Consider the following 21205-nt stretch of genomic DNA (forward strand, 5'->3'; position numbering starts at 1 on the left):
TCTGTCATGCCAGGGTGTACAGTTTGGCAAGTGGAGCATGGGCTAGATTTCTGTCCCCACCTGCCTTGTTGGTCAGATTCGTTTTATTATCGTATTACCTGTTCTACCATCCACAGGAGCCTAGTCCAGGACCCTGAAATACATATACTGGCCGAAGTATGGTGGAGATGGAGGTGGAAGTGGAAGTTGATGAAATGTTCTTCTCAGAATGCCCCCTAAGAGCCAGTCAGACATTGCTCCCTCCAGGGAGTTGGGGGCAGTGGCAGCTGGAAGTGCCTCCTTTTTCCTGCAATGCTTCATTGCTTTTACAAAGGTTTCCTCAAGGACACTTGGAGGGGGCCAACTCCCTTGGCAGGAAGCAATTAGGACAGAGGAAGGAGGCTGACTTGGCCCCAGGGCAACCATGAACCCAAGGAGGTGACTCAGAAGCCTAAGGACTTGGGGTTGTTATTCCCAGCTGAAGCCGTACTAGGAGGATTGGAAATCTTGTCCCCTGCCTGCCTTGGAGGAGGGAGCACAGGTCTTGAGCTGCACCTCCTAAAAAAAAAAAAAAAACCCACTCAAGCTCTCGTCATCTCTAGCTCATCCAGATTAGTCCACTTCCTGCTTTCAGTCTTACCTTCTGCACCAGTCTAGAAGCCACGAAAGAGACAGAGTGATCTTCTTAAAGCACCAGTCTGACTAAATCAATTCTTCAAAGGCTCTGCTCTTCCTTCAGTATGATATTCAAACTCCTTAAATGACCCCTCAAAGCTCAGCATGATCTGGCGCTTGTGCTGACTTCTCACTCCCCCCTCCTGCACCCTGCACTTGGGCCACCCTAAATTGCCCTCCACTTCCATAAAGGATCTCTCATGCCTTTGTACTTGTGCACAAGCTATTACCCTCCTTGGATCAACTCATTCCCCTGTCTCAAATATCTCCCCTGTGAAGCCCTCCCAAATGTTAAAAAATTGACTACTCATGTGTACACAAAAATAATAGTTACCAAGAGATGTTCTCACATGACTCTCAACATCCCCGTTAGCTAGGCTGAGCACATTTAAATCTATATTTTGTAAAGCCAAGGAAATGAAGGCTCAGAGAGTGGTAAAGCTGGGACTTGGACTCAGGTCTCCTAACATCAAGCCCACTGCATGTTGTGCTGTCTCAGTCATGGGAGTGAAACTAAGTCTGAACGTGAGGAGGCAACAAACCCTGAGCTCCAGGTATCAGAGGAGAAAGGATTTTGCCTGGTGCAGGGAGTCAGGTGGGGTGGGAGTCAGGGACACAAAGGGTAAAGGGAAGAAAAGGCATCATGGAGGAAGTGGCATCTTCCCCAGATGTTGCTAAAGACCAACTAATAGAGTCAGGCCTGCTGAGTCAGGGCTGCTCAGGGGAGTAGTTCAGGTGCCTCAAGGGGTATGTTCCCAGCTTTTCCACCTGAAAAAGTGCTGATCTGGGACGCAAAGTGCTAGCTGGAGTCCAGGGATACAGAGAGGGAATCCTTGTACCAAGTCAGCTGTCAGGAAGTGATAAGGTGGAAAGACACAATGGCCAGAAACCTAGAGAGGTGGATAGAACTATTTAGGATCAAGTTCTCCAATTTCCAAAGAGGAACGTAGGGAAGGTGCTCAAAGGGAGTGAGCCAGGAGTCTTGTTAGGATTCTCTGATTGCAAAAAACTGAGGCCTACTCATGTCAATGTGAGCAAAGGGGAATAGATAGTTGGGACTTGGGTTGCAAGGGAACAAAACCCAACTCATACAAGCTTAAGTAAAAAGGGAGGCTAATTATTGGCTCATGTAATTGGAAAGATGAAACACTGCTGGATTCAGAGGCTCAGTGTTGCACCCTCTCTCCCTCTTCTCTTCCGCTTCTCTCTTTCTGTGACCTCATTGTCCTCTCCAGATGAGCTTTTCCATGTTCTTTTATCAGCCAAAGGAAAAATGGATTCCCAGCTCACATCATCTCCAATTAATAAACCCAGATAAACAAGACTCAAATCGTCCAGCATTCCTATATAAGTACCAGAAAGTGGCCTAGTTGCTGTCTGTTCTAGTTTGCTAATGCTGCCAGAATGCAATATACCAGAAATGGATTGGCTTTATAATAAAGAATATTTAAGTTACAAGTTTACAGTTAGAAGGCCATAAAAATGTCCAAACTAGGCATCCAGAGAAAGATAACTTGACTCTGAAAAAAGGCCAAATGACAGCCAGGATTTCTCTGTCAGTTAAGAAGGCATGTGGCTGGAATCTGAGGTCCTTGTTCCTGGTTCATTGCTTTGTGCTTCTGATTCCTGTGCCTTCCTCCCCAAATGTCAGTAGGTCTTCAGATGCTTCTCTGGGGTAAAATTCTGGGTTCCGGTTTGCTTAGCCTTTCATGGGGAGGAGCATGGCAATGTCTTCTGGGCTCTTCTCTCAGCTTCTGGTTTCAAATCGCTCTCACAGAACCTGTGGGTCTTTTCCTCAAGAATGTTTCTGAGCTCTGTGTTGGCTCCTTTAAGGATTCCAGTACACTAATCAAGACCCACCTTGAATGGGCAGGGTCACATCTCTATCTAATCAAAAGGTCACACCCATAATTGGTGTGCCACATCTCCATGGCACAGATGTGTCACATCTGTATGGAAACAACCTAATCAAGAGGTCACACCCACAACTGGATGTATCACATCTCCATGGAAATCATCTAATCTGAGGTCTCACCCTACAATATTGGGTCAGGAATAAAAGAACATGGCTGTCCCCACAAGATTGGATTAAGGATTTTAAAAACATGGCCTTTCTGGGGTACAAAACAGTTTCAAACCAGCAAAGGGTCACATGCTCATCTTGGACCCATCCAGGGGCACAGGGTTCTACAGTTGGTCAGATCCAGGTCATATGGCTACTTCTGCCACCAGGGAGGCAGAGTTTGTCATTATAAGAAGGTGGGAAAGGTTGCTAGTCAAGCCAAACCAGTAGCCACCAACTTTCCTCTTTGGGGCATTTGTTGAAGTATTATGGAGAATCCCATGGAAATTTACAGTTGGGAACCATAGCCAGGCCTCAACTGGGAAACTATCAGGAATAGGGACAGCTCCCCTTCAGGCCAGCATAGGCTTTCTCTCATGGCGACTCTGTTGCCCTCTGCTTCAGTTGTCCCCATCTTCTTTATCTGCTAATGACTCACTCTGCTCATAGATAGCTACTTACCCCTCTTACCTTTACATAATGCAGGTTCCTGAGGCTCATTCAGGTCTCCTGCAAGCCAACCGCATTTCACAGCATCCTCAGCATCTGTTCCTGTAGTTTACTACCCAGCCCCTCAGTTTCCCAATTCTAAATACCTAAGAAAGAAGAATCTGATTGACCCAGATCATATTTTCAAGCCAGGCCACACAGGTCAAATATCACCAGACAGCCTGTGGATGGTTTACCTCTGGGTCAGGTGCTCACCTCCATCCAAGCAACCACTGTACCTGTTCTTCCTAAGTTACCTCATTTTTCTTCTCCATGAGGCACGTGAGAATGATTGATCCCTTCCTGGAGTTTCAATTATCTATTACTGTGTAACAAGTCCCCCCAAATTGTGCTTAAAACAGTGCTGATTCATTATTTTTCATGATCCCTTGTGTTGCCTGGGCTCAGCTGGTAGGTTTTACTGTTTCATGTGGTGTCTGCTGGAATCATTCCCACGGCTGCTTTCTACTGGGAGCGGGGCTGAAGCTTGAACTGCCAGGATGGCCTCACTCATGTTTCTGGCAATTGTGCTGACAGTCACCTGCGTGACCTTGCTTCTCCTGGCTTATCCTCCAAGTTCTGTCTCTCCAAGTGGCCCTTCCAGCCAGATAGTCCAGACTTTTTTTCACATAGTAGCTGGTGCCCAAGAGGGCAAAAATGTAAGCTGCAAGGCCTCATAAGACTTAAGCTCAGAAACCACATAACATCACTTCTACTGCATTCTATTATTCAAAGCAAGTCACAGGGCCAGCTCAGATTTGAGGAGGAGGAAAATAAACTCCACTTCTTCATGGGTGAAGTGTCAAAGTCACATTGCCAAAGGTCAAGCAGAATTGGAGCAATGCAGAAACCATTTCTGGAAACAATCTACCAAGCCTGGAGAAGGGCAAATCTAAACATACTTCTCACCAATCCTTAGACATCTGTGCATACCTCTGAGTTGATACCCAAACGGAGTGATGCTTTCTGGCCTGCGCCTTGGGAGGGGTAGTGCAGGGCTCTGAGCCAAGAGGGACAATGTCCTGAAACTCTAGGAGAGTGGCCCAAGATTCTTTGGATCCTGCATCCAGCTCCTTCTTAATATGTAACTACCATCCCAACCTGCGCAGGTGGAAACTGGGAATCTGTGCCCCCGATGGCGACCTTCAGGGTGACAGCAAGGATTCGAATCTCAGTCTCTGGGAGTCTCTCCCAGCCGGTCTCCCGCCCAGCAGAGAGGACCCTGGACTAGCAACATACTTCAGCAGCCCCTTCACCCTGATGGGGAAGAGCTGCCCTGCTGTACCCTCACTGTGCTCCCGGCTGGGAGCAGAATCCAACTGGTGGATGGAACTGTCCATCCATCTCTCTTCACCATCTGCGGTATGGGCTGCGGTCAGACGGAAGGGGGCCGGCGGTCAGAGGGAAGGGGGCCGACGCTCAGGATCCTGGGAGTCCTGGCATCAGATGGGTAAAGAGGGGCAGCCTGCTTTTTATTTTCCCCCCTTGCAGACCATCAGCCAGCAGAAAAGTTGTCAAGCTCCCCTCTTTCTCCGTGCCCTTGAGCTCTTGCGAAGAACATCTCCAAATCGGCTTCAGGCCGTCTCCTCCGGAGCCCCATGCACTTTGGGCATGAGGTGGTGGAGGGAGAGCTCAGCTGTCCCCCAATAAACATATAACAATAACAACACACGGGCAACAATTAGCACCCCACCGCCCCCCACTCACCCTGCAGGCGGGGCACCCCACACCCCGCCCTCCCAGATGGGCTAACACGCACACACTCCCGGTGCTACCCGCCCCTTCTCAGGCCTCGGACGCGCCTCCCTCCTCCAGCTCAGCCCCACGAGCTCAGAGTCTCGGCAGCTGCCAGCTCACGCCGGGCCGGGTTGGAGCCGGAGCATGGAGCCCGGAGAGCCCCGGGAGCCCCGGGAGCCCCGAGAGCCCCGGGAGCCCCGGGAGCCGGGGCCAGGGGCAGAGACCGCCGCGGCGCCGCTCTGGGAGGAAGCCAAGACCTTTTACGACAACCTCTCGCCCAAGAAGAAACCCAAATCGGTAAAAGCGAGCGTGGGAATGTCTGGGGGGTGGGGGGAGCGGGGAATGGGCACCCCGAGGGAGGGGTCATTAAGACCCCTGGAGAGGGACCGGCGGCGCCCCTCGGACCAGGGGACGGAGCTCAACACCAGAATGAGCCCGGCATTTGGCTCCGGCTCCGGTTTATTTTGGGAGCTCTGCACTGGTGTTTTTTTTCTGGGGCTTCGCTTCCACGCCAGGATCCCCCTCCCCCATGCTGTCACCAGGGCCCGCGCGGGCAGCCCGGGGCGCGCTGACAGCACTTGTTGGCAAAACTGGTCAGTGGCGCCTGCAGAAGGGCCCCGGGCTGGGACTCCGGTAACCTGACTCTGGAAACCCGGCTTCTTGCTGCGCGCTCTAGTCTTTGCCATCTGCGCACCCGGTTGCGGACCCGAGTCTTTGCGTTTGGGCTGTGGCTCTGGCTTTGCGTTCGGGTTCTGCGGGAACTGCGCTCCTGGTGCCGAAGGGAAGGGGTCTGCCTGGGCAAGGCACTGGATTCCCGCCTCAGCACTCTGGATTCCGCGCCCCGGGCTCCCTGCTTCCAACGCTGAACTCTGCGCCCATTACTGCGCTCTGTTCCCCTTGCAGTGGGCATAAACGCCTCCGCGACCCCAGCCCTCCAGGGACTCACACACAAGAGTGAAATCTGACAAATTCAGGATGTGCTGGTCAAGGTCCCTGGGACTTGGTCAGAGCCTGGAGAGGGGACTGAGGATATGGGCTGGACCAAAGGCATCCTCCAAAGAGCTCCAGCCTGACCTTAAAGTGTCCTGCTACTTCCCTCTAAGGACCCCTCCAACCCTGTCAACAGTCACACCTGCACCCCTCCAGGTGGGGGCTCTGGGGATTGAGAGATGAATTGGGCTGAGTTCCTGCCTCAGGAGCTCACAGTACATTATGGAGACCTTTGTGGTGAGTGCATCTACCTGGTGCAGTGGGAACATAGAGAGGGGAGCAACTGTGGACTTGGGAAGGCATTGTAAGGTGGCACTCAAGCAGGACTTAAAGTCTGTATTGGGGGAATTTCCTTGGCAGAGAGAGAAACAGCATGGGCAAAGGCTGGAGATGCCTTTGAAAGTGAAGGCTGTGTTCCAGAATCAGTCCTGAGTGGAGAAATGTAGGATTGTTAGAAGAGTTGGAGTGGGGCAAGAGAGCCCATGGGGGTCCCCATGGTGTGGGGCCTGGACCTTGGTCAATGGGGCTACTTTTCAAACCGGGTTCAATGGAACTCCATGCTTTAGCGTTTCTGCACACTTGTGAATGCAATTTATTTTCTTTCTTGTTCAGACTATGTTTTAAACAATTACAAATCTGGAATGTTCTGTGGACATTCTAGCACTTTGAAGACCACCCACACATTAATTTGTGGTTCAGATTGACTAATTTTTTTAGCAAACCTCAGAACAAAACTTTGCCTATGATCATTTCATAGAAGAATATCCTAAGATTGCAAAGCCTATAATATTTAAAATAATAATAAAAAAAGACTGTTACTGTTTGCAGCCACTTATTCGTATGAATCGAGACTTTCTTGCAAAAAAAAACCACAGAAACATACTGACTGGATGCTGAATTCAAACAGCTGTACTTTTTTCAATGGCTTATTTTATAATAAAGACATTCATGTATATGTAATACTTTTGAATTTGTAAAAAATGCATAAAAAGAAAATATAGAAATATATGATTTACATATCAAGGTTCTACCCTGGAGTTAATTTGAAAAAAAGGTCATGCTACTTAAAATAATGTATGAACACCATTATAGAGCTCTCGTAGGATTTTTTTTTTCTTATGGCAGGATTTTTTTATAACAGGGATTAACTGGGTCCCATTTTCATTTTAGAAAAATCACTGTGGGGCAGTATAGTAGATGCATTGGAGAGGGTGAGGCTGGCAGCAGGTAAACCAGTGAGAAGTTTGGTCTCTGCCTGAGGAGGAAGCTTGACAAATGTCATGGCCTGGGAGATGGAGAGGAGGGGATGGGGATTGGGGCCTGAGGTGGTGAAAGGGGCATTGGTAATCAAAATCCACCCCCTATTCCAAGCAGATGAGGAGGTGGGGGAGCTCAGCCCAGTAGTCGGTTGTGACCCCTCAGTCAGCCCCTGACCTTCAGAGTTCTCTGGGAAGCAAAGAGGCCGAGGCCTCTCTGCCCTTCTCCTTCCTGCAGTAACCCTCCTCTCACAGGCTATTTTGGGGGCCTTAGGCCTCATGGACCCCCCATCAGGGCCTGGCCTGGGCTTATTCTCATTCCCTGGATGCTGAGGGTCCACAGCAGGTCCACACACCTCACGGGGTCAGAGGTTATCCTTAGCCAAGACCCCTTTGGCCCTCTCTCCTCCAGCAGCCCTCTTCTCTCGAAGCCATTCTAGAAATAACAGCTTTTGGGCTATGTTTCCATTCTGGGCCCAACAGTCAGAGCCATGTTGGCCTACGTGGGGGGCTCCTCAGATAGGCTGGAGAGTCAGGGCTGCCCTCCACCATCCCCCACCCATCCCCCAGCCAGCCCAGCCCAGCCCTGTAGCCCCACCCCCATGGCAGGCAGACATCGCTGGCAGAGCCCTGGCTCCCTGATGCCTAGAGCTCCCAGGCAGAGCCCCTGGTCTGGGATGAAAGTTGTCTTGACCCAATTCCCAGTCTGGGATCTGGGCTTCTTCCTGATTTCAGGAGAAGCTGTCTTTAGATACATCCTCTAAATGCTGGGACATCATATGATGTTGTTGCATCTCTCTGTAGCCTAGGAGGGTGCTAGGAGCCCTGGCTTCTCCTAGCTCTGGCCAGGGCCTCACTGTCTTGTAGTATCTACCGTCCGGGATGTGTATCGTTGGGCCTCACTTTGCAGCTGGGTGAAGCACTTTCTGCAAACCTTGGCCCCAGCTTACACCCTATTGGGAGTTTCCTGAGCACCCCCAACCTCAGCTCTCCGGTTTCTTATTCCTGACCCTCCTACTCCTTTTACTTGCTCCTTCAGCTCTGCAGGAACCTGGGCAGGTCATTCACCTGTCCCATCTGAGGTCCGTATTTGTGGCAACTGCTCTTGCCCTCTAGGCCCTTAGATTCCGCCCCAGATGTACTGTACTGTGTGTGAGCAGCTTAAGTGGGGAGGTGGGGGTCCTGTCCTTGGGACCTCCAGTCTGAGGGGAAAGGGGCCCTGGCCCTTAGAAGCCTCAGCCTCAGAACATGGTACCCTTTATTGTCTAAGCTTCCAGGATCTCCCTATGAAGCATTTTTTCTGATGCCATCCCAGTTTCCTCTGTGGGTAGATAGAGCTAGGGAGATAATAAACCATACCTGGTCATGTGGAAGCTAAGGACATGTCCCGTCTCTCCTCTTCATTGGCCGTGTTACTTCTGGCAAGTCACTTGACTTCCCTAAGCCTCAGTGTCTCCATCTGTAAAATGGGAGGGATTAATAATGCCTACTGCATTGAGTTGTTGTGAGATATAGATGAGCTAATTCACTTACCATGCTCAGTACAGTGTGTAGTACACAGTAAAATGCTCAATAAAATGTCAGAGGTTTGTTCAAATTCTTAATAACTAGTACAGCATGGACACAAAGCAATCAGAACTAACAATTAGACTTTGGATCTGGACAGAGTCCTAGAGACCTCCTGTGTTGGCATCGTGGGAAGAGCTGGGGAGTATCCCAGGGAAAGAGCTGAGGATGCAAGGATTGGGGTCTTTTGGGGGCCGTGAGGAGAGCACATCAGGGGGCTGCTGTGTGCACAGAACCCAGGCTAGAGACCAGAGACTTGGAATCTCATCCTGGCTATACCTTGACTTTGCTGTGTTACCTAGAGTAATACTCTGCCCCTCCCTGGACATATATTCCCATCTGTAAAAGAGGAAAATAGACCCCTGAGGCAAGGCAGCCAGGATATTTTTCTTGCAATGGCCAGATGTGGAATGAGATGGCATCTGGGTAATTAAGCCAGATGGGACCCAAAACTCAGCAGTCTGGCAGGGATTGTGGAAGAGAAAGTGAACTGTGAGAACTTGCCTTGCTATCTGAACTGGAGCAGGGGAGGGGGGAGAGCTTGGCTGATGGAGCTTCCTGGGAGCAGGAAGCCCGGGAAACAGGGCAAGCAAAGCCCCTGTCTCAAAGACCTAGAAAACCTCTCAGTTTTATAAGAATGGGTCTGCCCTACCCCTTAGCACCCTTGGCCAACCCTCTTTCTTCAGAGCTTTTAACTTTACCTTCCTTCCTTGAAGGCCAGGGACACACAGACACACAGTGGTGGTCAGCAACTGGAGGAGGTATTTGGTTTGAGCCTCTGAGGAGAGGCGCTGCATTCACTGATCCTGCTGTCCACATACACTATTTTGGTTTGGGTTCAAAATCAAATGCAAGCTGAGGACCGCTTCCCCAGGAGCTTGGGGAACTCTATGGTCTTCCATTCTTATGGTCGTCCATTCTTACTTTGAGGTTGTAAAGCTGCACTGTCCAATATGGTAGCCAAATATGACTATTTAAATTTAATTAATTTAAATTTAAATTAATCCAAATTAAATACAATTTAAAAATTCAGTACCTCAGTTTCCCTGGTTACATTTCAAGTGCTCCATCATCACAGAAAGTTCTATTGGGCAGGACTGTTCTAAAAGAATGACTTCAATCCCAAATCTCTACCTTCCATAGAGGCAGGGACCATACCTGTATTGTTTCCTGCTGTGTCTCCACCACAGTGCCTGGGATATGGTGACCATTCAATGTTGTCAACTAAATGGAGCCCAGACTTGACCCAAGAGAGAAGCAATGGGGTTAAGTCTGTGACACACAGAGCTATAAAGTGGTGGTGGTGGTGGTGGGGGGGGTGGAGGAGGGTGGGGAGGAGAATATAAGATCCACTTATTAATCTTGTTCTTACTTTGAGCCTCTCATTTCTCATCTTTAAGTGGTATAGATCCAAGGACTGCTCAGGTCTCAGAGATATGGCAGGATTCTCTGGATGTCTGGGAGTCCCTGGGTTACCTGCACCCTGATCCTTCCCAGGAATTACAGGTGATCCAGCTGCTGTCTGTGCTGGCACTCCTCCTCCCCATTCCATTAGGTGGGGAAGGGGCTTTGTGACCCCCCTGGTTCCCTGACAGAAAGCCCTTTTCCATCTATCCCCTGCCTACCCTTCTGGGCTTCCGACTCCCACATACCCTGGGCTCATCTTTATGAATTCACTGTACATGTTCACACCGTCTCATGCTTTCTTCCACCCTTCTCTCCCCTTAGGCTCTACTCAAATACCTCCTCTTCCATGAGGACTTCCTTTGAACCCCTCTCATTCAGACTTTGCTTTCACTTCTGTTCCCACATCCATTTCAGCCCCATTGGTATCCACATTTTGTTTGCCTTCCTCCCTTATCAACCTGTGAGCTCTGACAGAAAGAACTAACTCCCTACCAAGACCACTCCCAGCCAGAGCTCAGGTGCCTCCACAAAGAAGCAGCAGAGGTTTGCCAAACAAAATATTCTCTGAACATCTAGTGAGGATCAAGCAACCTGCACAGATTAGGGCACTGCATTGAAGTTTGTATTTCATGTTAAATTAATATCATTGAGAATATTGTTTTTCATTTAAATTGTTATTTAAAAGTTCAGGTGCATTTGTTCCTTTAATAACAATATACTGAGCACTTACTATGTTCTAGGCACAGTACTTTAAGCACTAGAAATACAATAGTGAGCAAGATAGGCACAGTTCCTGCTCCTTCAGAACTTAAGCATGGTTCCTGCTAGAACTCTGTCTAGAAAGAGAGATAATTAAATAAGCAATTATAATTCAGTGTTAAATTTTACTAAAAAGGAAATCCGTAAGAGAAGTATCCAACTCAGACTAGGTGTGAGGGAAGACTTCCTAGAGGTGACATCTAGTTGAAGCTCAAAGATTGAATAGAAGTTAGCCTGATAATCAGGGAAAGGGTATATCAAGCAAAGGGAACATCATATGCAAAGGCCCAGAGAAAGAGAGGGAAGGTGTGCTCAGGGACATGGACAATTCAGAATGAACAAAGCTGGGGAATTGGAAGGTGAAAGTGTAGAGAGAGGTAGCTGCAAACGGTCTCCTATTCCATTCTAAAGGCTTCTGGCCTTATAAGAGGCCATGATCAGATCTGAATTTTAGAAAAATTCCTTGACAGCAATACAGAGGACAGATTGGGGATGGGGGTGGGGAGAGATGATGATGGACTAGACCGTGGGAGTAGAGAGAGGAAGAAGTGGATGGATATCAGAAGCAGAGTTAACAGGCTTTAGTGATTCATTGATGGGGAAAGGGAGGTAAGGAAGAAGAAGGAGCTGAGGAGGCTTCCGTTCTCTGGTTTGGATGGTGAACATTGAAGTGAAAAAACAAGGGAGGGGACCCAGTTTGGCAGATGGAAGAGGTGGTGAGCGTTTGGTCTTGAGCATGTTGAGTTTAAGGATCTGTTAGTCAATTGGAGCAGTTAGATATGGGAGTCTGGAGCTCCGGAGAAAGTCCTGGGCTGGAGATAAGTTTTTTTAATGTAATTGTCATGTTTCTGAGCATCATTTCTTCCTAAGGACACCTAGCTCTCATTTTATAATGGAAATTATAGGAGATCATCTTGAGCATCAGTCAAATTTTGGCTATATAGATTGTATTCATTTTTCTGTTGTGTCCAAAAGGCCCACTGAGTAGATATCAAATTCCTAGTGGGTATGTATGTCCCATTAGATTGTGATCCTTCATGGGGAATCATTGTCTTAGTTTCCTAGGATTGCCTTAACAAATAATCGCAAACTGGGTGGCTTAAAACAACAGACATTTATTGTCTCACAGTTTTGGAGGCTAGAAGTCTGAAATCAAGGTTTCAGCAGGGCCATACCTGAGTTGAAACCTGTATAGGAGAATCCTTTATTGCCTCTTCTAGCTTCTGGTCTTTGTTGGCAATCCTTAGTATTTCTGGGCTTATAGATACCTCACTGCAACCTCTGCCTCCTCCATCTTCACATGACCTTCTCACTAGTGTCTGTCTGTGTCTGCGTTCACATTTCCTTTTCATATTGGTGGGCCCTAATTCAGTTGGGCCTCATCTTAACTAATCACATCTTCAAGGACCTAATTTCCAAATAAGGTCACATTCACAGGACTAAGAGTTAGGATTTGAACATGTCTTTTTGGTGGACAAAATTATTAGTCCATGATAACTATCATCTCCCATAGTCCCCAGCAGGGTCCTGCACAAATGGGTCCTGACCTAGGTCTCCCTTTGCCCAAGGCTGAGTGGTTTTTCTTTGGAGGATGGGCTGAACCTGGGTTTTCTCTAAGTCCCCAGTCCCTGGAGGAGTCGACACATGAGGTCTGAGTAATGACCCTTCTTCTGTGCCTCTGCAGCCCAAGCCTCAGAACGCCGTCACCATTGCCGTGTCCTCCCGAGCCTTGTTCCGCATGGACGAAGAGCAACGGATCTACATGGAGCAGGGTGTGGAGGAGTATGTGCGCTACCAACTGGAACATGAGAACGAGCCCTTCAGCCCCGGGCCAGCCTTCCCCTTCGTGAAGGTGAGGGGGCCACTTCTACCGTGAGCCACACCCCCCGACCTGTGTCTTTTTGGGGATTAAAAAAGACACCCTGGTGGGTGTTTGAGTAAGGAAAAATCCCCCCACACCCCGGGCAGACACAACTCCACAGGAGCACAGCTAGGCTAGGAGACAGTGGGAAGAAGGAGCCACCTCCTCCTCTGGACTAACGCAGCCCCGTGCCAGGTAATGGGCTTGGCGAGTGGAGAACAGCATTAGGTAGAGGCAGTCTGTATCCCCTGAGCTTATCCTAAGCTTATCTCTGCCCTCTCCCCCGTGATTCACCTTGCCCCCCTATTTGATTCCAAGCCTATAGCCCATTCCAGATGTTGGTCCCCACTGGATCCCAACTCCAGCTCACACTTCCTCCCCAGCCCTGGCTACCAACTCCAGGGATTATCCCTGGGGATCTAAGTTGGCGTACGCCCTCTCCCATCCAGGCTCTGGAGGCTGTGAACAGGCAGCTGCGGGAGCTGTACCCCGATAGTGAAGACGTCTTTGACATTGTCCTCGTGACCAACAACCATGCTCAAGTGGGTGTCCGTCTCATCAACAGCATCAACCACTATGGTGAGCATGAGAAGTTTGACCATGGGACACACCTAACCAGACCCCCCAGGGATGGGGCCATAACCTCAATGGGTGAGGTTTTACTGACTAGAACCCTAGGCCCAGTGGGGTGCTGGTAAGCCAGCTATACCAAAAGAAAAGAAAAGAAAAGCCCTCATTTGTAGTGTTGCCAATTTAAGGTGTAAATATTCCTAACACCGCTGATTCCAATCTGTCCACCATTGAACAACCTAACTAGCTTGCAAAAATCCTGAATATTTAACAGCTGGCTGTTGTGAGTCACTATGTGCTGGCTCCAGGACATCATTGCCTAGGCCCCAGTGTGGCTGGGCAGGGGTTTCTCTCTCTCTCATGGAAACAACAGGCCCCCAAAACTACCAATAGTATCAGATGCAGTCATCAGAGGGAAAGTGGCTTCGTGTCCTAGCCAACTCTTGATTGAAAGTAATAGACCATCCAGAGCTAGTGTAAGCTGAAGAAAATAATTTATCATTAGGTTATGGGGGTGTCTCTCAAAACCATAGGGCAGGAAGTGGAATAGGACCTCACAAAGGCCTGAATCCAAGTACTGGAAATCTCTCCCAGGCTCTTTTTGTCTCTGGGCCACATAAACCCTTATTTCTGCTTCTGTCAGCTAGTCTGTTCCTTTTTTGTTTTTCTGTCTCTTTTTCTTCCCAAATTAGGTTTCTCTGGTTTTTCTGAATATGACAAAAATTTACAAGTTTACAAGTCCTCCTTTTAAGCAATGATGAGAGTCCGATTAGCACTTTTTAATCCTAATTTCAAATTGCTGGGAGCAGGACTGATACTCAAATCTTTAACCACCTCTATGACATAGGCACCAAGCAATCAGAATAGGTACCATCTATAGTGCTGAGACAGGGTCCTGAAGGCATTGCCCCTTTACCCTTTCCACTGTGGATTGTGGGGAGGACAGGGGTCGGGGGGTAATGATGGGGTAACTCAGTGGGCTCAGAGCAGCAGCCATTTACAACCAGAGAATATTTTAACATCCTAGGCAGTCATGCCTGTGGGTACCAGTTGGTTGAGACCAGGCTGGGAAAGATAACCTGATTGGCCCAGCTCGGGTTAGGTGTCAGCCCCTTATCCAATCGACTGTGGCCAAGAGAGCACGTTGGCCTATCACAGTCCTGGCTAGGAGACCCACCTCTTACAATGTGATTTTCTAACCAGGGGATGTTACTGTGAGCCAGGCAACCACTCTGGAGCTGTGATCACCCCCATTTCATGGATGAGGGATGGAGGTGCTGGGTGGGGGGTGGGATGGGGAAAGGGGTGGTGGTAGCTGAAAATCACACAGGGAATCACTCTCCCCATCCCCCACACCACTCAGCACCAAGATGGTACCCACTCTGAGGCTCTGAGGGCTGACCCTGGCCTCATGTAAGTACTCTCTGCCTCCTCCCAGATCTGTTCATCGAGAGGTTTTGCATGACAGGTGGGAATAGCCCCATCTGCTACCTCAAGGCCTATCACACCAACCTCTACTTGTCAGCTGATGCAGAAAAAGTGCAGGAAGCCATTGATGAAGGTGAGTCAAACTGGGGAGGTTCTGACCAAAGGGCCCCAGGGGTGGGAGAGCTGGTCCTAAAGCCCTGAGAGGATGCTGGGTGTGGCCATGGTTATTGGAAAGTGAGGCTGGGCCATCCCCTCCTTAATGTCTGTGACCGCAACTACCCCTCTTTCTCGCCCCCTGCCCTTTCAGGTTAAGGATGCTTTTACTCCTCAGTATCACCCACCCTCCTCCTTTTCCCATGGAAACCCTCCGTACTGCCCACACAGCTTCTCCCTTCTAAGATTCCTCCAGGTCATCACAGGACTTGATTCCTCTGTGACCATGGGCAGTTTCATACCTCTCTGGGCCAGTGGGGAGAGAGATCTGCATGCAGTGAAGCCTGAGTGGTGAAGCCTGGGAACTGGTCAGCACCCCTGGCTAGGTTAGAAGACCCAGCAGCAAGTTCTGACCAAGAGAATTCCCCTCCATGTGTCTCTTTCAAGAGGCAGAATTGGGTGGTATCCATAGCCTCAGTCTTCTCAACTGGGTGTAGGTCCCTATTGTGCATGGAAGAAAACAGGTCCCAGAGGATGAACGATTGCCCAGCTGCCCAAGAAGTCACCTCAGGCTGAACCCAAGTGTTCTTTATCAACCATCACTGTCTTCATTTACCTCTTCCTCTTCCGTGCTGCCTTCTGGCCTCACCTACCGATGCTTCACTCCCCTGAGCTGCTTGGGAGCTCCCAAGAGGCTTTCTTTAACCAGGATCCAGAAGTCATTTCCCTAGACACATGTCACATCCTCTGGTTGAGGCCTTGGCCCTGGTGTATGTGTGTGCCTTTGTGTGTCTACGATTTGACCTCAGGCTAGGGAGCAGGGGCTGGTCAGTGGGGAGGCCTCGCTCAGGGTGGGGGTGGTACTGGTTCATCTTGGCTTCAGCCTTAGTAGAGCTGAGCAGGGGCCTGGGCTGATTCCTGCAGTACCCTCAGGCTAGCAATGGAGCTGTGAGACAGGGAGTGCCCAGTCCCCAAGGACTCTGTCTATGGCAGCACTTTTGTGATCCTAGATTCTCAAAGAGCAGGGCTAAAGTGACCTTTGGAGAAATGGAGATAGGGAATGGGCTGAACCAACCCCGCGTCTCCAGCCCCCTAGCCCTGGCTCTCTGTTCACTGGTACAGTTCTATCCTGGAGCCTGTGTTCCTGACATGCATCTCTGACCTCTGGAGAAGCTCAGGATTGCAGAGAATCTATCTGCACCATCAGACATAGTTAGGGCTGTGCCCGATGGATACAAGGAACCCTGTGTGTTTCTTAAGGAACCCCGAACATCCAAGTTGCCCTGATTAGGGCAAGCCTGGCTGCCATTGTGACAGTAGACTGAGGGAACCCACATGCACCCCACCCCAGACTATAGCCTGGGATCCCAATTCCAAATAGAGCTGAAAAGGCCCTTAATTTCACCTTCACCCAGTGAGTAACTTGCCAAAATCAATAGTGAGGGAGAGACTGAGTTCAACCCAGAGTCAAGGTTCCTTCCCCAGCCCCCCTATCTGTCTGGGGGACTATGAGGAACATCTGGGAGAAGAGAAGTAGCCTAGGGACTGATATTCTGCTGGTCCACACCATCATGGCCCCCATAAATGTTGAAGTACTGAGGTCACTCCATCCTTCTCTGAGCTTTCTGAGTGTTTTCCTGCCACCCTGGGACTCTTCCAGACCTCTGCACAAAGCAGCCCCTAAAGAGGTAGCCCTGGAGTAGCCCAGAGTCCTTGGAGTCCTGCCTCAGAGATACCTACCCTGGTGTCCATTCTTACTGGTCAGTGTCCTTGCCTTACCAGTTTTAAACATTTTGAACATTATTGATTAGTCTTGCCTGAGTGTTGGGTGAGGCAGGTGGGAGCAAGCATACCCTGAGATAGCTCTCTCCCACCACCAGGCTGCTGAGGAGGGTGTTGTGTGGGTGGGGGGGGGACCCCATCTCCAGGCCTGGGGCCAGTCAACTCTTGCCTCTCTCTGCCAGGGATTGCAGCTGCCACCATCTTCAGCCCCAGCAGGGATGTGGCTGTGTCCCAGAGCCAATTGCGTGTGGCCTTTGATGGGGATGCCGTGCTCTTCTCGGATGAGTCAGAGCGCATTGTCAAGGCCCATGGGCTGGACAGATTCTTCGAGCATGAGAAGGCCCATGAGAACAAGCCTTTGGCCCAGGTACTCCACGTAGTCCCCATAATTATCACTAGGGCCAGAACCTGCCCTTGACCTGAACCCCCAGCCCCAAACCAAACACCAGGGTCAACCAGAATCCAAGCCCTGCCCCCACAAGCCTCCAGCCCTCATCCTTCTCACTTAGCCCCTGATTCCCTTCAACAGAACTCCGTCAAGTCCCCATTCCCCTCTCTGAGACCACAGTTCCCCTTTGAAGCCCAGTACTCTTTCTGAGGTCCCCATACCCTCCCTGAAGCCCCATCCACCTCCCTGAAGCCCTGTTCCCTCTCTGAAGACCCCATTGCCTCTTTACAGCTCCATTCCCCTCCTTGAAGCTGCCATTTCCCACCCCCCTCCCAAAGGTCCCATCTTCTCTCTGTGAAGCCCCTGTCCTCTCTCTGGAGCCCTCGCCCCCTTTCTATGATCCCCGCCCCATCTCTTAGATCCCCCACCCCTCTGAGTAGGCTCTCATCCCCTCACGAAGCCCTCTTCCCCTGGAGGAAAGGAAGCTGAACTGGCATCCCTTCTTAGAGCAGGAGATCAGGAGGTTGTGGGGCCTGGGGAACTCTCAAAGGGCAGACCATCTTCTTTGAGCCATACCAGCCCTCTGCATCTCTTGCTATCTACCCCATGGCCAGGGGGCTCAGGGACCCTCACTCACTCTCAAACTGCTTAGGATCTTCCTGAGTGCAGAATAAGCCCTGGAGCTTGGTAGGAATTCCCTAGCATTGGAGCTTGTTGGGGTTCTCCAGCCCACATGGAAGTTCCTATATGTGCTTTCAAGAAACATCTGGGTACTCAATAATCCCAGAACCCCTCTCTACCAGGAGCTCAGCAGGCCCTGGGTCTTTAGTTGAGGCTCCTGAGTATTCCTTTCACTTCCCTTCTCTTTGTCCCTCTGAAACCCTTGGCAATCTAGGGCAGGTTAGTTTTCCTACCAGGTGCTTGCTCCAAGACACCCAGCATGTGAGAGGGGTCTCCAAGATTAGAAACCCACCTTACCTTATTTCTAGCTGCTGTGGAGTTTTCTTCTTCATCAACTTCTGGTTCTTTATTCTTCTCCTCAAGCTTCATTGTTCTGGGCATTGAGAAGAATAATTTCTTTCCCTCACAGTAGGGATCTTGAGCATGATACACTGAGACACCCTTGTGCCTGATGGGCAGAGTTGATATTCAACAATTACATACTCGCCCATCTGTCCCAGTTGTTTACAGCTGGAATCCACTCTGATTGGAGGCTGCCCATGCCGTTGTTGCTAAATATTTTTAATACCCTCCCTAATGATGGACAAGATGGCCACCTTTATAGAGCTACAGGGCAGACACCATGTACCTGGGCACACAGATGGACATATAGCTATAATTACCCTGGTACAGGTATGTGACTACAGATGGCCCCAATTACAATAGTTCCCATTATAATAACACAGACACCAAAACTGACATTGATGCACATATTGGCCCAGGCAGGCATAGCAAAACTGAGAGATTTAGGGAAATTGAGTAGCTTTCCCACCCCAAACCACCTAATGCTTTAGGGAAGAGACCCAGCTGGGTGGAATGGGAAGGCGGGGTGGGAGGAGTAAATGTTTAGGAAGGAAATGACCTCACAGTGTTCCTTTGCCTTTTCATAGGGCCCTTTAAAGGGCTTCCTGGAGGCACTGGGTAGGCTGCAGAAGAAGTTCTATTCCAAGGGCCTGCGACTGGAGTGCCCAATCCGTACCTACCTGGTGACGGCACGCAGTGCAGCCAGTTCTGGGGCCCGAGCTCTCAAAACCCTGCGCAGCTGGGGCCTGGAGACAGATGAGGCCCTGTTCTTAGCTGGAGCACCCAAGGGTCCCCTCCTTGAGAAGATCCGCCCACATATCTTCTTTGATGACCAGATGTTCCACGTAGCTGGAGCTCAGGAGATGGGCACGGTGGCTGCTCATGTTCCTTACGGCGTGGCACAGACCCACCGGCGGACCGTGCCTACGCCGGGCCCACCTGCCCAGTAGCTGAGCTGCCTGCTTTACCAAGCCATGTTGCTCCAAGCTCTGCTCCCTGTCATACTTTGACACCCTGACCAATGGACCCCACGTGCTCTGCCCTCCTGCATGTCTGTCCTCATCCCTGTGATTGAGGTACATGTAGATGAGGCAGGTGGGGCTGGCATTCTCACCATCCCTCCTTTAGAGCAAACACTGTGCCATGATTACTGACTGGGAAAGTAAGGCTGTGCAGAGTAGCTGAACTTCAGTGGAAAGTTGGTAGGACTGAGGGTAGGAGGATCCTACTCGGGGTGAAAACTAGCTCACTCCAGTGCAAAGAACCCTTCCTGCTTGGAGAGAGCGGCTCTGGCTTCTCAATTCTGTCCTGGCATTAACTGCATGACTTTGAGAAAGTCCCTCCCCTGAGCCTCAGTTTCTCATGTTTCTTAGGTGCTCAGTTTTTTAGGTGGTTTTCAAACTTTCCTTTAACCAGAACTGCTAGGTTTTATGATTGCCCTCTTTAAAAGAAGCTTTCTATGCTTCCTTTAAGGGTTGCTGCTGGAATATATGGCCCCTTTGTGCAAATTACAAAAGGATGCTCCTTCTAGGTGAATGAATTACAAAGAGACTGTCTTCCAGGCTGACCCAGACCCAGATGAGGCTAGCAGGTTGTAGGCTGGATTTCATCCCCCCACCCACTCCACAGCCCAAGGGCCTTTGTCAAATGGACAAAATGCACAGTCTTCCCCAGCATCCCTGTCTATAATTTTTAACGTTTGGAAACCATTGTTCAAGATGACCTATCCGCTTCCTATCCTTTTGACTTACTGTGCTTCTCTGATATGGGTCATCAGGAGTCAGCTGCCAGGTGGAGAGCTTGGGAAAAGGTGTGAGTGGAGTAAATTTGACTGGCAAGCCAGTAGTCCTCCCGCCAGCAGGGGGCACTGCAGGCTCTTACTGGGGAGGCGCTGTAGTTGCTGCCCACTTCTTCAGTGGCTTCCTTTGCTTTTCTTTTTAGCCAGAGTTCAGTTGTTCCTCCCTGCCAACCCCCCTACCTCCTCTCAATTATTGCATCATGCCAGGCAGTAAAGCAGGTCTGCCAGTGAAGAAAGAGATGGAGTGAGGGCGTCGACTGTTGTGGCTCCAAATGCAGAAGAAGAAAGCTTAGTGGCTGAAGTCGGGGTTGTCTGGCTGAATTACAGTGTTAGGTGGCCCTGCCTGGGGTGAAGTGGGAAGTTGTCCAGACAGTGCTGAAGTGTGCGGAGCCGCTGGTCTGAGACAGGAGGTACAGCGGTAGTGACCGGTTAGACAGGAAAGAGCTGAAATATGCATTAGGAAAATTCTCCCGCAACGAAATTGCGATGGAAGGCTTCTAGAAGTAATGAGCGTCACTGGGATGCTATGGGAGTTGAGGGGGGGGGGGTGTTCAAGATGAGGTGACCGTCCCCTAGGGCATCTTCCATCCTTGCAGGGCCCCCAGCAGCCTCCTGCAGCCACTTCTTCACCACTTCCAGGGACGAATTCTCATTGCTTAATGAAGCAGGCCCCTCCTCTGTTGACTGACCCTGGCTGGCTGGAGGGAAGATGGACGCTCCAATGGCTGGGCCCTCAGGACACTCAGGAAGGGGTGAGCAGACAGCTGGGTGTGGGGCTGGTGGTCTGACTCCTGGAAGGAATCCTGGCCATGAGCGAGCACTTTTGAAGAAGACCAAAGGTAGCGTCTGAGGGGGGCAGGAAGCTAGAAGTGTGTGCAGGAGAGTTGGAACACTTGTGGGGGCGGGAAGAGAGAGTAAAGAGCGACCTGGGACCTGGCCTCTGTCCCTTTGGGGACTCAGCCCAGGGTCTGGATAAGCACAGATTCTGGTCAGTGTGAGACAAGTCGTAGTTACAGAAAGATAATCCAGGAAGGAGAAAAATTGAGAAGATAGAGATGGTTCTCAAAATGAGCAACAGTTCATTCCAGAAGAGGAGTTCTGAGCTGGACTTTTGCTACAAGTGCCAGAGGCCTCCAAGAGGCTGTATGCTGGGGAGGAAGGGCAGGGGAGGCAGAGCTGGGCTGAGTGGATGTGACAGATGCCCAGGATGGCCACCTTATCAGGTGCCTGGAACGGCATGTGATGAAGATGTCTTTGCACAAGGTCATTTTCCATCCCACTG

General features: G+C 50.2%; 1 protein-coding gene across 1 annotated transcript; it reads left to right on the top strand.

The window, feature by feature from the left end:
* The first annotated feature begins 4340 nt into the window (after positions 1 to 4340).
* On the top strand, positions 4341 to 19906 carry NT5C1A (5'-nucleotidase, cytosolic IA). The gene is made up of 7 exons (XM_077130431.1): positions 4341 to 4355; positions 5021 to 5239; positions 12605 to 12772; positions 13231 to 13360; positions 14790 to 14912; positions 16897 to 17081; positions 18713 to 19906. Exons 1-7 carry the CDS (start codon positions 4341 to 4343, stop codon positions 19073 to 19075), a joined length of 1203 nt encoding a protein of 400 aa, XP_076986546.1. The 3' UTR covers positions 19076 to 19906.
* Positions 19907 to 21205: the final 1299 nt, after the last annotated feature.

This window comes from Tamandua tetradactyla, chromosome 2 (assembly GCF_023851605.1).
Source record: "Tamandua tetradactyla isolate mTamTet1 chromosome 2, mTamTet1.pri, whole genome shotgun sequence".
Lineage (NCBI taxonomy): Eukaryota > Metazoa > Chordata > Mammalia > Pilosa > Myrmecophagidae > Tamandua > Tamandua tetradactyla.